At 38.1% G+C, this 15,856-nt stretch overlaps 1 protein-coding gene across 2 annotated transcripts in view; it reads left to right on the top strand.

Moving 5' to 3' along the window:
• The window catches only part of adgra1b (adhesion G protein-coupled receptor A1b), a 667,465-nt gene that overhangs the window by 449,895 nt on the left and 201,714 nt on the right, over positions 1 to 15,856 (top strand). For both annotated transcript variants that reach the window (XM_030155759.1, XM_030155758.1), the window contains exons 13-14: positions 14,209 to 14,419; positions 15,039 to 15,247. In XM_030155759.1, coding sequence (XP_030011619.1) covers positions 14,209 to 14,419; positions 15,039 to 15,247 — 420 coding nt within the window. The remainder of the gene's footprint in view (positions 1 to 14,208; positions 14,420 to 15,038; positions 15,248 to 15,856) is intronic.

The raw sequence follows: 15,856 nt of genomic DNA, 5'->3' as shown, positions 1-15,856 counted from the left end.
CAAAGTATTAAATATTATATATTGATTTATTTTTCTGCTCTAATTTGATTTTATTTGTGTAAATCAAGGTCAGCCCTAATCATACATATCAAATGGAAGAAATAGTGTGTTTTAGGCACACTTAGGAGACAGATGCTAGTCTTGTAATTTTCTTTTGTTTACAATGTGCACATTTTAGTTGGTGGACAGAATTTTAAAGATCATGCAAAAATGAACAACTTTTGAATTCTAACCTTATTTAAATTGTGAAAAATAATATGAAGTTTTTTAACAGGAAGTGCAAAGTGTGCCTAAAAGGCGCACCCGGATACTGGAGGGTTAATCAAAAAGTTTTGGTTTTACTTTTTGCATATTATATCTCCATGAAGTGAGTAATAACTAGTATTAGAGTATGTTAAAATGTGAGAAAATATTGGATTAGCTGAATAAGAAAATGTTTTCATTGTTTTCATACAGCATATCACTCTCTGATAATGGGTTTTAAATACATGTCAAAAATGAAATGCATGGTGTCGAGCTGAGTGGATGTTTTTTAATTACAGGAAAAAAAGAATCCATGTATCATTCGTTCATTTGTTTTTCAATTTAAAACCAAAAATCAAAAAACAAAAAAATGACTCGTTTTTTTGTTTTTCATTTTCAAAACCAGAATGAAAAACGGATAACGGTTTGTTTTTTCCATTTCCCGATTTTGTGCTCAAATGAAAAATGGAAAAAACGGATAACGACTGTTTCATCTGATTTTGATATTTTCAGTATAGTTAAGTTCTCTGACCCGGAAGTAGTCATTACCAGGGAAAAAATAAAGAAACTGAATTTTCCGAACTAACGAGATACTGTTTTCTGAAAAAACTTAAATTCGGGTCTTTTTTTCTGAATTAATTAATTCAGAAAAAACAGAGCCGAATTAATTTTTGTGTGAATGCAATACACTTCTGTACGTATCAAACAGCTGCTAAATTATAACAAAACATTCCTCCAGTCCGGCCATGATTCTGTTTGTTTATTTTTTTCCCTAGTAACGACTACTTCCAGGTCAGACAACTTAACTATATTGAAAATAGCAAAATTGGATGAAACGGTCGAATCCGTGTATCATTTGTTCTTTCATTTTTCAATTTATAACGAAAAAAAACCCAAAAAACAACTCGTTTTTTTGTTTTTCATTTTCAAAACCACAATGAAAAACTGATAACGGTTTGTTTTTCCATTTCCCGATTTTGTGCTCAAATGAAAAATGGAAAAAACTGATGACGACCGTTTCATCCGATTTTGCTGTTTTCAATATAGTTCAGTTGTCTGACCTGGAAGTAGTCGTTACTAGGGAAAAAAATAAACAAATGGAATCATGGCTGTACTGGAGGAATATTTTGCTATAATTAAGCAGCTGTTTGATATGTACGGAAACGTATTGCATTCATACAAAAAATTAATTCATCTCTGTTTTGAAAAACAGCACCGAATTTAATTTCTTTCAGAAAACAGTATCTCGTTAATTCGGAAAATTCCATTTGTTTATTTTTTCCCTAGTAACGACTACTTCCGGGTCAGACAAATTAACTATACTGAAAATACCAAAATCGGATGAAACGCTTGTCATCAGCTTTTTCCATTTTTCATTTGAGCACAAAATCGGAAAAATAGGAAAAAAAAAAACCCGTTGTCAGTTTTTCATTCTGGTTTTGAAAATGAAAAACAAAAAAACGAGCCGTTTTTGTGTTTTTCGATTTTTGGTTTTAAATTGAAAAACGAATGAACACGCATTGAAAAGGTTCATAAAAAATTTTCAATCGCATTGTTTTTTCCATGCCTAAAGAAGAATAAAAACACTACGGTTAAGGCTAAGTTCTCATAATTCATGCATGAAAGGACTAAAGACGTTAAATTGTAATCCTGTGCGGAGTCATCGGAGCCGCGTTTTGGGGCGTGATGTTTATATTGTGATTCGCCGGCTGCCCCGGGTCAAACACCACAGTTGTGTTTTTGCCCCGCAGGCTGTTTTGCAGCTTTGCGGTTCTTTCAAGCAGGGCCTGTGCACCAGCGGAGCAGGTGGAGGAGGACAGAAGAGGGAGGGGAGGTGGATGAGGGGAACAGCCTGGAACAGGAGGTGACTGCTGACATTCACCTGAATGCCCTCTGTAAGGGAAGGAATAATTGAAAAAATAGAAAAGGAGAACGATCCCTAGGTTAGAGAGACGGAGCGAGGCGGGGGGGAGCGTGTGATTATGGTTACTAAGGCTACAGCATGCTGCTCTTGGTAGAAATGGGAGGGGCTTAGTGGAAGGTCAGATGGCTGAGGTACAACCAGCTAAATCAACTCTGAAGTGTGAGGTCCCCGGTGGCATTGGGGTTGAGGAAATGTAGCTGTTTAGGTTGCTCAGGAGGAACATAGATTGTCGCTTAGAATGGGACCTTGCGCACGCCGTGGCTCATAGCACACCCTCTGGGCTGTAAATCCCTTTGATACACCACATAAAAGAGGATAAAGGATGCAGAAAAAGATGAGGAGACAAGAATACGAGATAAGATTTCGTTGTTTTTTTTTTTTTTTTTTTTTTTTTTTTGTGAGTTGTAAGCTTTGAAAACATTTCCCCTGGGAAGGAGGTCACCTGCTATCAGCGTTCACCCCCATGAGGAGGGGAGGGAGGGAGGGGGAGGGTGGGGGTGGGGGGGGACCTCTTCTACAGGCCGCCGACTAACTCTCGATTGTCACCAAATCCTCTCCGACTCCATCCTTAATGTCTATATCCTGTGACGTCTTGGAGACAGACTGCCAGCTTAAGCCGTTCAGAGAAGGAAATGATGCAACATAAATTTCAAGGCAAGGATTCTCTGTCTTTCTTCCTCCCCTGCCCCCCCCCCCCCCCCCCCCCGTCTCGCTCTCCATGCTCACATACACATTCACTGCAGGATGAAAATCAATAGCCTTTCAAGAGTGAGTCAATGCAGAAACTAATAGCCAACAATCCCAATGCTGTAAAATCAACACTGGCTCCTCACACACAGTGCCGGTAATGTAAAGGAGTTGTGCTTAAGCATGCCATTGCTCTTTTTCACCTATATAGAATCATTTTCTGGGATAATGAAAGAACCAGGCGCGTCAAAATAAGTCACACTCTTTAATCCTGGGCCCACATGAGCCTGTCAGGGCCACAAACACCGTACCGTACACCAATAGCATTAATATGTCTTCATCGTACCTTCCTGCAAATCAATGGCGTGTGTAATTTCAATTAAATCACACATTTAAAGGAGTGATATTTTGTTTTTTTTGAATGGAATTATGCATTTTAAAACATTTTCCTGTGGTCTACATGATAGATAGATAGATAGATAGATAGATAGATAGATAGATAGATAGATAGATAGATAGATAGATAGATAGATAGATAGATAGATAGATAGATAGATAGATAATTTATCCTGAGGAAAATTCATATATAACAAGATTCAGCAGAAAATAACTCACTGAACGTCAATTCTACGTTATCTATAATCACTCATTTCACTCTGTTACTTAAAATGCATATTAACTGATGCTGTGGCCACGCCCCTTTCCTGTTGGTGCCATGGATACCATCATGTAGATACACTGGTAAATCATCAGGGTGGTTCTGACGGTTCTGGAGGTCTCAGGGGACTATCTGGTGGGAGTGACATAGTTGTGGTATCAAAAATATTCAGAGCTTCAAGCATCTTCTTTCAGGCCCAACAATCTGAAAATCAACTGAGTTTTTCTACATATATTGAGTATTTTTGGAATTTATAAAAACTTTTAAAAAGATCAGACATTAGAAGAAAAGCAAGTATTTTCATGTAGATCAGTTCTAGTCGTATTGACTTCATTAAACAACATAATATTATTTTTTAATTCTAATGTTAATATTGACTCTTTAGGAACTGGATACTATCTGGATTAATGTATGTGTTTTATGTTAGGTTTTTATTTACAGTTACAGTTCAGTTTATATGGATCCTTTCAAATTAGCAAATATATATTTACTTGGAACGTTTCACATGATCATGGACATTTTCATTCCCCTAAACAGGTTATTTTTTTAACCCTCCAGTGTGTATATATATATATATATATATATAGAGATAGATAGATAGATAGATAGATAGATAGATAGATAGATAGATAGATAGATAGATAGATAGATAGATAGATAGATAGATAGATAGATAGATAGATAGATAGATAGATAGATAGATAGATAGATGTACCCGTCCATCCAAACTCTCATATAGGCTAAAATTTACTTAGGGGGTCAAATGAGTGGCCATTGTTGTCAAAAAAAAAAAAAAAAGTTGTAAGAAATGCACCGAACTGTGTTGAAATAATGCTAACACATTTGTGCACAGACTACTGATATTATTTGACAGTGGAAGCTCTATTTTCAGAAATATTGGATTTTGAATAGCACGTGTATGTGAAAACTTTTGCTGGTGGACGGACGTGACATTACCCATGATGCTCTGGTCAGTACCAGTACTGTATTAGTAATAAATTTATAGACTTACTATTGCTAATTCTCCTCTTATTCATAAATGTTAGTATTGTGGATCTAAAACAATAACAGCTGACACAAAAACACTAAATGTGTCAGTGGACGGATGTGACATGGTTGTTCTGGATCCCATCATACTGATGCTCGGCAGCCGTGTCACCGTTTACACTAATGATCCCTGTGCAAAAACTAGGATCAGAATTATTTATTGTATAGTTTATCATCATACTAAAGAAGAAATAACAATATAGAATTGTTATTTCTTTATAAAAATGCTTATTATTAGAAAACTGTTGATTTAAGAAGTGACGTGTGACATTCTTAATGTATGTATTGGCGTAACATAAGCAGGATGGATCAGCACCATACTCCATACTGAACCTGTAAAAATAAAACGTGATATGTAGGATAGAATCTTGTAAGAAAAATTGGGGAATCTAAAAGAATAGAATATTTGTTTTTCAGGTAAATTCAGTTCAAATATAACTTGGCCATTTGGGACATGAAAATATAGCATTAATTGTGATGAAATTGGACATTTTTGAGCTGAAAACATAGTTCATATGAGCATCAACATGTTGCAACAGAACTGGAATCCTGTAAATTTGCAGAACTTGCATTTACCAACACAAAGTTCCTTTGGGCATTCACTTATATTGATTTCTTATGCACAAAGACATAAATAAGACCTTAAGCAAATTTTAGCCCATATATACTGCACTTATACTGCATGCACAAAATGCTAACTTGTACTGTTAGCATTTGTGCTACACTACTGTCTACTGGGTATTCACCTTCTGTCATTAGTCACTTTTCCATTGACCCTCAAATTGCGCGAATATAACTTGCGCATAAAAATTTACCTAATGGAAAAACGACTATTTCGCCAACACTCTTGTTTTTCGCTTAAAAGTTTTTGCGCTGGTAAGAGGTGGTTTTTCAGGCGTAGCGCAATTAGTATATCACCCATAAACTGCGATGGAAAGGCCTTTTTCTGCAACAAGAGTCACATGAATTAAAAAAAAAAAAAAGGATGTTGATGGATGTTACAACAAGTGAAGAAGAAGAGTTTTAAAAGAAATACAGGAAACTGTCATTTTTTAATTCAGGACGGGATAGAGGGGTAATATATAATAATAATGAATATATCTGTAATTTAACACCATATTTACGTTTATCGCCATGTTTATAGAATGACTTCTTGTTTCATCTCGCAATAATAAATAAACAAATCATCGCATTTGTGATTTAATGAAAAAAAACGACATTACGCACTTGTGTTTTTTTCAACATTTAATAAATATTAGTGAAGTTTTCACAGGTGTTCAATGGAAAAGTGACTATTGCCTGTTGTTGCTATGACACCATTGCATTATGGGTGTCCAGAACCTGCATACTGTTCATAGATAGATAGATAGATAGATAGATAGATAGATAGATAGATAGATAACAAACAAAAACTTAAGGATATTTCTTTTTTTTTTGTCATTTTTTCCATTTGTAAATAAAACTATGTCCTGTCATTTAAAAATGTGTTTCAATTCACACACAAAAAAGAAAAAGCACTGTGCAAGGGAGAAAATAGCCCAATTTTTGTTTGTTTGTAGTGTTGATATTCTTTATTTGTCACTGGACTCCTTCAAAAAGGGGCTGAAAACATTCCTGTTTGGACAGGCTTTTATGAACCACCATGATGCTTTGTTTTATTTGCTGAAGTCTTTTATTCCTGATACAGTATTTTATTTTTTTTACTGGACAGTCTTCTCTCTGTAGTGCTTTGAGATTCTGCTGAATGAAAAGGACTTTATGAATGCAGTTTCTTCTTCTTCTTCTTCTTCATCTCCTCCTTCTTCTTCTTCTTCTTCTTCATCTCCTCCTCCTCCTTCTTCTTCTTCTCCTTCTCCTCCTCCTTCATCTCCTTCTTCTTCTCCTCCTTCATCTCCTCCTCCTCCTCCTTCTTCTTCTCCTTCATCTCCTCCTTCTTCATCTCCTTCTCCTCCTCCTTCATCTCCTTCTTCTTCTCCTCCTTCTTCTCCTTCTCCTTCTTCATCTCCTCCTTCTTTTTCTTCTCCTTCTTCTTCTCCTCCTTCATCTCCTCCTTCTTCTCCTCCTCCTTCTTCTTCTCCTCCTTCTTCTTCTCCTTCTTCTCCTTCATCTTCTTCTCCTCCTTCTTCTTCTCCTTCTTCTCCTTCTCCTCCTTGTTCTCCTCCTCCTTCTTCTTCTTCTCCTTCTCCTCCTTCTTCTCCTCCTCCTCCTTCTTCTTCTCCTTCTTCTCCTTCATCTTCTTCTCCTCCTTCTTCTTCTCCTTCTTCTCCTTCTCCTCCTTGTTCTCCTCCTCCTTCTTCTTCTCCTCCTCCTCCTTCTTCTTTTTCTCCTTCTCCTCCTTCTTCTTCTCCTTCTTCTCTTTCTCCTTGTTCTTCTTCATCTTCATCTCCTTCTTCTTCTCCTCCTTCTTCATCTCCTCCTCCTCCTTCTTCTTCTTCTTCTTCTTCATCTCCTCCTCCTCCTCCTTCTTCCCCCAAACTGGAAACACAGTGTAGCAGCAGCATGGTACACATTCAGTAACAATAGTATAATATCACAGCCAACATGAGTAAAGAGAAGTATAACATAAGAGCAAACACTGTACACTGTACACTATGAATTAGAAGTATGGAAAGATCTGGGAAGAATCTGGATAATAACTGTAATGTGCTGAAATAGTCAAAGTCGGAGATCGAGCAGAATTCGAGCTGCATAAAGTGTTTATTCCTACACAAAATAAACACTGAGTTGATATCTGCAGAAATAACTGACTTTCTCACTCTGGGAGATCATTTTTATTTGCCCAACAAACAGGTTGGGTTTTAGCTCTAGACCTTCCCTTTTTACTACATTTAGAACATTATTCTAGTCACGTTAGAGCCTGTTTTCTTGGCTTTGTCCATGATAGGGTACATTTTTACTGGTCTCTATCTAGATTGAGATTTCTGAACCCGCTTTATCCTCACTAGGGTCGCTGGAGCCTATCCCAGCTCCATAGGGGTGAAGGCGGGGTACACCCTGGACAAGTCACCAATGCATCACAGGGCTGAATATATAGAGACAAACAATAACACCTATGGGCAATTTAGATTACCCAGTTAACATATCAGTCTTTGGATGGTGGGAGGAGCTGGAGTACCTGGAGAGAACCCACGCAGACATGGGGAGAACATGCAAACTCCACAAAGAAAGGTCCCACCCCCATGGACTGGTGTTGGAATTAAACCCAGGACCTTCTTGCTGTGAGGCATGAGTGCTAACCACTGCACCACCGTGTCGCCCAGCATATATACTGTACTTTCTAGGCTACAAGGCGCACTGGAATATAAGCCGCACCTGACTATAAACCGCGGCCGACTTTAAGTCGTACCTGACTCTTAGCTGCAGATGTCCACGTGACATGAGATATTTACACAGAAAGATGGTAAACAGAATTATTTAAATATTTATTTCCATACATTCACTGCTTTTTTCCAAATACACATTACACTGAGAATAACTTCTGGCATGCAAATGAATACAGGTTAAATACTTTTTTAATAATATTTTATTTTTCAGTTTTCAATTATAAAAAACATACACAAAAAAAAAAAAAAACGCAAACCCCCCCCCACAAAGGCTTAGATGTGTGCACGACCAATCAACTAACTAACCAGACAGTCCTTGTTCAAAGAAAGAAAGAAAGAAAGAGGGGCAGAGGCTGAAGATGGTCACTGGTTCACAGATATACTCTCTAGTCCAATCCAGCTTCCTCCAAGTATGCAAGAAACGGAGTCCAAGTGTTTGAAAAAGTGTTCACAGAACAGGTCCTCAAAGACCTGAGCTTTTCCATCTGTATTAATGACAACATATTATTGACCCACATTTGAAAAGATGGAGGGTTTGGAGACTTCCATTCTTTTAATATCAATCTCTTAGCGACTATCATTCCAAGTTCCAGTGGACACTGTAATGTTGCAGGTATACAGGGTGGGGAAGCAAAATTTACAGTGAACATTTAGTTGTTTTTTCTCAGCAGGCACTACGTCAATTGTTTTGAAATCAAACATATATTGATATCATAATCATACCTAACACTATTATCCATACCTTTTCAGAAACTTTTGCCCATATGAGTAATCAGGAAAGCAAACGTCAAAGAGTGTGTGATTTGCTGAATGCACTCGTCACACCAAAGGAGATTTCAAAAATAGTTGGAGTGTCCATAAAGACTGTTTATAATGGAAAGAAGAGAATGACCATGAGCAAAACTATTACGAGAAAGTCTGGAAGATACTATTGAAGAAGAATGGGAGAAGTTGTCACCCGAATATTTGAGGAACACTTGCGCAAGTTTCAGGAAGCGTGTGAAGGCAGTTATTGAGAAAGAAGGAGGACACATAGAATAAAAACATTTTCTATTATGTCAATTTTCTTGTGGCAAATAAATTCTCATGACTTTCAATAAACTAATTGGTCATACACTGTCTTTCAATCCCTGCCTCAAAATATTGTAAATTTTGCTTCCCCACCCTGTATTCCCGACAGTCTGAGAACAGCCAAAAAAAGCAAGTCCTGGTTCAGGCTGAAGGGGTCTTTTATACGCCCTGGAGAACCACACGTTGTGACATGAGATATTTACACAGAAAGATGGTAAACAGAATGATTATTTAAATATTTATTTCCATACCTTAACTGCTTTTTTCCAAACAGTGCCTGTAACACAGCAGTAAAACGGCAGGAACACAGCTGGTTCCAAAACCCAGAGAAGTCATTGATCTCTATCTTCATCTTCCTTCTGCGCATTGAAACCACTGCAGTCGTCTTCTTCAGTGTTCTTCAGTTGAACAGCCTCAAATTCTCCGTCACACACCTTCTACATCTCTCCTCCATTGTTGCTCAATGGCACTTCCGTGCTGCAGCTCTATTTCCTTCTTAGACACATCAATTGCTTTTAACTTAAAAGCTGCAAAATATGCATTTCTTTGTAAGTTTTCCATGATGAGGGTTTGTGCATGACACGCAAAATGAGTGTTAAGTTAAGCTTAAAACTTCTCCGTTTCATCGCTACGTCTGACCAGAGGAATGAAGTGATTATGCTAAGCTAGGCTAAGCTAAGCTAACAGAAGGGCTGCGAGATCAAGGCAATCGGTGCACTGCAGTGCAAACTGATTTGCCCACTTATGGAACTCATTAGTGCATGACAAATGAATTAATAAAAAACAGGTGGTGAACTCTTCCTTCAGGGTTTTCCAGGCTGGTAGATCCCATCAGAATAGCCCACTGGAACGGTTTGGGTTGACTAGACTGCATTGCATATTCTTCCGCCAGCGCAGAATGTGTGCGTCATCGCGACAGGACAAGACAACGAGCATGTGCAGAATGGAAGGAATAAAGTCCAAACGGAATAAAGGGTTTACATGTCCCAGGAATAATTTAGTTCGGAATTAAAAGGGGATTAAACCTGTGACTTTATTCGAAATTTAAATTTATTCCGATCTATTCCTTTTCAACTGGCATAAGGTGTTTACATGGTCATCTGAAATAGGATCTAAAGTTTATTCAGATTAAACCAGGAATAAAAGTTGTCATGTAAACGCACGGAGTGAGGACCAGAACCAAAAGGAATGAGACAAGGTACCTTCTAACATTTTACACTTGTCACACATCGGGGAGATATGAGGAATAAATCTTGTTCAGTCTGACTTTGGAGTGGTGGAGAAGGTGGACAGTCTGAAATTGGATCAACTGATGTCTACTGTTTATAGCAGGGGTGTCAAACTCATTTTAGTTCAGGGGCCAGATTCAGCTAAATTTGATCTGCAGTGGGCCGAACCAGTAAAATAATAACATAATAATATATCAATAATGTCAACTCCAAACTTTTCTCTATATTTTAGAGAAAAAAAGTAAATTTACATTATGAAAAGGTTTACGTCTACAAACTATCATTTCAAAAGATGTAGATAACATGAACAAACTGAAAAAATAAGTGTAATTTTAACAATATTCTGCCTCAGTACATGTACATTATAACTTACAGATCACAGTGGATCTAAAAACATACAAAACATTGAGTAACAGGCAGAATATTGTTAAAACTGTTCTTACTTCTCTTAAGACATTTCAGGTTATTCTTTTTTTTTTTTTGCAAAATTATACTTTGTTTTAGTGTAAATACATGAAAATTTTTACAACTAGAAAAGCCCTCGGAGAGCGCAGACCTCCGCCAAGCGCAAAAATTCCCCACATAATCGTGATACAAATCCTACATTTATTTTTTAAAAAGATCCGGATCAGTCTTTGCGATTTGATAGAACACTTATATAAATTGTGATAAAATCCGCAATCTGGATCAGATCCGGATCAGTCTTTGCCATTTGATAGAACACCCCATTGTAAATCCCTGAGTCAAATTGCATGAGATTTGCACAATTCCCCCATATTGTGATTTCCACCATAAATATTAGTCCCATATTTATTTTACGTATATTTTAAGATTCCTTGACCATGAAAACATACCTTTAGCAACTGGATTCATAATTATATCCTTATTAGTTCAGTAGTTATTCATGAAAATCCCATTTCTCGTAATGGCGGTTTTCTTCTGGATCTAGCTCCTTAAGTATTAAAGCTACATGAAATCCGGTGGCATACTCCCGATGCAGAACTGACTGAGCTACACGATGGCGCTTGTCAGAAATTTCTACCTTTAATATTAAAGGCACAGTAGGCCAAAAAGTAAGGGCACCCCCATTTTTTATATAAATTAAGATAAAATCCGCCTTCTGGATCAGATCCGGATCAGCCTTTGAAATGTGATAGAGGACCCCATTGTCAATTCCTGAGTTAAATTTCATGAGTTTTGGTCAATAATTAAGCGAGATATTGGGAAACGAAAATTTTGGCCCCATTTACCACAATGTTAACGAAAATTTTAAAGTGATCCAGAACCCAGGCTTTCTTCCGGATCACCCCCAAAAGTTAATCATTTCTTCCTTATCCCATTTCCAACAAACCCTGAAAATTTCATCCAAATCTGTCCATAATTTTTTGAGTTATGTTGCACACTAACGGACAGACAAACAAACAGACAAACAAACCCTGGCAAAAACATAACCTCCTTGGCAGAGGTAATTACAAAGAGAAAAATTTGGAGTTTTCATTATTTATATGTTATTATGATAGTATTTTACTGGTCCCGCCCACTTGAGATTGAATTGGTCTGAATGTGGAACCTGAACTAAAAGGATTGTTAATATCTTCAGTGTAATTTTTGCATTTCACAAATTCATCCTACGGACCGGATTGGACCCTTTGGCGGGCCGGATTTGGCCCCTGGGCCGCATGTTTGACACCTGTGGTTTATAGGGTTAAATACTCGTGAATACATGGATCCTGAAATCTGTCTAATTGGCAATTTTATGAAGATTAATGAACCACTAAACAAATATCAAACAAAATTCCTCGAAATAGCCTTGGCAGTAGCTAGAAAAATTATTGCTGTTACATGGAAGTCTGATTCTCCCATTCCTTTAACCAAATGGTACACAGAGATGAACAGTTGTGTCCCTTTAGAAAAAATAATATATAGCCAAAGAAAGTCATATAAAACTTTTGTTAGAATTTGGCAACCTTACTTAGACTATGTAGGTGCAATTGTAACTTAACTGGTCTTATTGTGTCGTGCCATGTGTCCTTTTGAACAAAAAGTAAGAGCAGGAGTCTCCCTTTTTTGTTTTTTGTTTTTTTTGTTCTTTGAGTGAGCAGGGGAGGGGGGCAGTATTTGTCACATTTGTTTGTTCCATTGTTCTTTTTCTTTATTTGGAAAATGAAAATTTGAAAACCAAAATAAAATATTTGAAAAAAAAAAATAAAAAAATACTCGTGAAAACAAATGGAATACTTTTGATTAAAATACTGGTTTCTGACACCACACTGTTGTTACCACAAACATCCAACAGCAATATTTTACGCCGTTAAATGAGCTGCAATGTAGCCAGCGTAGGAGACATAAGAATGGACAAGGAAGCTCTTGTTTAACTTGATTAAGAAATTCGCCCATCTTTCTCCTTTGACATTGACTGGACTGAAGGTCTGACTAAGCAGCTCCCCGTTTAACTGTAAGGGCACTTTATGGGCATCTGCATTCATCTTGGGGAGGAAGCTTCCCTCCCCTTTAGGCTCAAAGTGCTGATCCTCTCACACTGGAGGGTGACATGATTGAAGGCTGAACAAAACAGACTTCATTTGGAAGCAGAGCCCGCACCACGCCGTCATTATCTTTATTATGAACACGTATCATCAGCCTTGTCATTAGCATCATTCTCCATTAGTAATACTCTAGAGTGGGCCACTTAACTGGATAAATATGTGGGTACCTTCCATTTTTTTTTTTTTTTTTTTTTTCTCCTGTCCCAAGAAATCTGTTCAGTGTGAAGTTGTGTTCAAAATAGCTGTTTAATTGCTTTTTAATAAAATAGCCGTAAAAGGATATTAGTCTCCTCTGTCTACTGAAGTGTTTCATATGCCGATGAAGGTCACTGACTGAGAGATTAAGGTTTTTTTTCTAAATAAATTATATCTGGTGTATATGGGGAAGCCTTTCATTCCATGCAACATGTGTATTTGCCTTCAAGAACGTCCCGTTTTCTGTCGTGAAATATTGAAGACGTGAAAGCTGTGGTGCAGGCAGTCGAGCGTATATACCTACACATGTGGGTCTTTATGTGCTGACGTTACACTTCGGAAGGCTTTTTTTATTATTAAACTTGATCTTTTTGCAGGGTTAAGTGCACCCTGGACTACCCTAAGTGCAGTCGCTCTCTGGTCCATACAACCTTGAGCAACATTTCTGTCCACCAGGGGCGTCAAATTCACTAAACCCTCCTGTGGAGCTGTGGCAAAGTTCCTGCAGCTGTCATCATAAAGGCTTGGATTCTGCTTTTTTTAACACAGATTTTTCTTGGGACGGGACAAGCAGAGTGTTCAGACTGATAATGTATAGTTATTTCTTTATTATGTAGATTTTTTTTAAGCTGCAGAGAGTGTGTGGAGTGGATTTTTTTTGGCTGTAGCTGCATCTGGGATTGTTTTTTTTTTTTTGCTTTAAGTAAGAATAATAATAAATACATGTACAAGATCAGTTTCACAGATGGAGTGCTTACATCATGGCATGCCCAACTACCTACAAAACCTTTGCTTCTCCCTCCCCCCCCCCCCAAAAAAAAAAAAAAAAAAACTTGCCAGGGATGTTTTTTTTTTTTTTTTTTGGGGAGGGGGGGTTCTCCGGTGTTTATAGTCGGTGAAAAGAAGATAAAGTCAGACCGGTTGTCTCTTTAAATCAAGCTGCAGTGTTGATGTGCCCTCAAGCTGAAATGGTAAGAACCATTTCCACCTCTGCGGCAGGGAGCCTGACCAAATAGGCGCACTAGAGCGCTTCAAACGTGATTCTCATTCCCTTGGTCACTTGTGGTCTATGGTCGCCTCCATTCTTTGGAGAGGAAAGCAATTTGTCTGTCTTTTTCACTGGGAGTTATTGCTTTTTTTTTTTTTTTTTTTTTTTTTTTTTTTTTTTTTTTGTATTCCTGCGCATCTCGGAGACATTATTTAATTTTTATTTTCTCCTCTTCTTCTTCTTTTTTTTTTTTTTTTTTTTTTTTTTTTTCTTCTTGTGTGTGTGTTCCATCCGCAGAACTCAGTGGCAGTCGCCTCAATCCATTTACCGCTGGCTGGTACGCCTATCTCCTCCTCTGCGTTGCAATCTGTTGATAACTCCACTTGCAAGCTGCAGTTTATTGTGTTTCGCAATGGGAAACTCTTTCCTTGCACGGGGAATTCGTCAAATCTCGCCGATGATGGAAAGCGTAGGAGCGTTTCAACACCAGTTGCTTTCACCAAATTAGGTAAGAAGGAAACCCATTTTTATCATCATGCCTGTGATGTCAACGCTGGTACTGTATATTGACGAATCGGACTACATGCATATACACACACATATACACACACACATATACACACAGTCTGTCTGTTTTCTGCGCAACATGTTGACACACAAGCTTAACAGCCATGCTGAGCCTTAAGCTGAAATAAATCACAAGCACTGCTGTGTTCTTCTTGGATTTCGAACTGTTTATTGTGTTTTCAGTTCCAAATAAAAACCACCGCATGGATGCACACCGCTGCGTTTATTCCACCTTGAGAAAAAAAAAAAAACAAAACAAAAAAAAACATAACACACGAATACTCCTTATATCTGATGTGTAAACGTGACATTAAAGTTTATTCCTAACACTTAACACTGGAGTGTGTTAACTGCGGTAACAGTCTAACACTTGATAATGCGTGCGTCTGTCTGCGTGCATGGTGCGCACTTTGTATGTGCGCGCACATGTCCACGCTTCTTCTTCTTCTCTTTTTTTTTCCCCCCCGTTTTTTTTAGCAGCACTCACAGACTTTCCACTTGGTTTCCTTAATTGAATGTGTTGCTTTTTTTTTTTTTTTTTTTTTCTCCTTTCCTTACAGATGGGTGCAGCCTCGGGAGCGCCGTGCACTCCGTTACTATCGCTCTCAGGCACTTCGCACTGGGTGTAGACCCCACCGCAGCCTATTGGGATTTTGACCTGCTGGATGGACACGGCGGCTGGAGGGCAGAGGGCTGCCACATAACAGGCTCCGGGGGCAACACGACCACTATTCATTGCACCCATCATAATAACTTTGCTGTGCTAATGGTGAGTAAGAGTCTACTGCTGTGTGGCTGTGTGGTGCCATATACACTGTCATTCATTTCAGCACATCCATGCGCCCCCCCTCCACACCACACATGTATAGAACGTGGCTCTTCTACTGCTTATAGGGTCTATTATGGATCAAATGCATCTTTTTTTTTTTTTTTTTTTTTTCTCACTAAGGAATAGATGGAGTCACGTGTTTTAAGAGGGACCTTTAAAAGCTTCCTTATTGTTGCTCTTGGTGCAGAAGGGAAAAGGATTTGTCAAATGCGCTACGGGGATTTATTGGCTTTGGAGTGTGCGCTACGTTAAATTCCATCTTATATCCTGGAAATGAGAAGTTGCGTGTGTTGTATAGTCTGCCACCTTTTTTTTTTTTTTTTTTTTTTTCCAAAAAAGCAGCACAGCAGCTGAAATAGAAGCGATGCTCAAGAGAAGGAGCGCCTTGTCAGGAGCTATTCGCCTCCGAGCGCAAGTGGTGTAGGCTACTAATTGGTTGCAACCATCCACCGAGCAAAAAAAAAAAAAAATGTTGGACTGTAAAGCATAGCATCGTTCATCTTCTGTCTGCTTAAGTTGGTGTCGACGCCTGCCGAGATGCCTTCTTCT

The sequence above is a fragment of the Sphaeramia orbicularis genome, chromosome 15 (assembly GCF_902148855.1).
Source record: "Sphaeramia orbicularis chromosome 15, fSphaOr1.1, whole genome shotgun sequence".
NCBI lineage: Eukaryota > Metazoa > Chordata > Actinopteri > Kurtiformes > Apogonidae > Sphaeramia > Sphaeramia orbicularis.
Note: the sequence above shows the minus strand (reverse complement) of the source record. Positions and strands in the feature narration are given on the sequence as shown.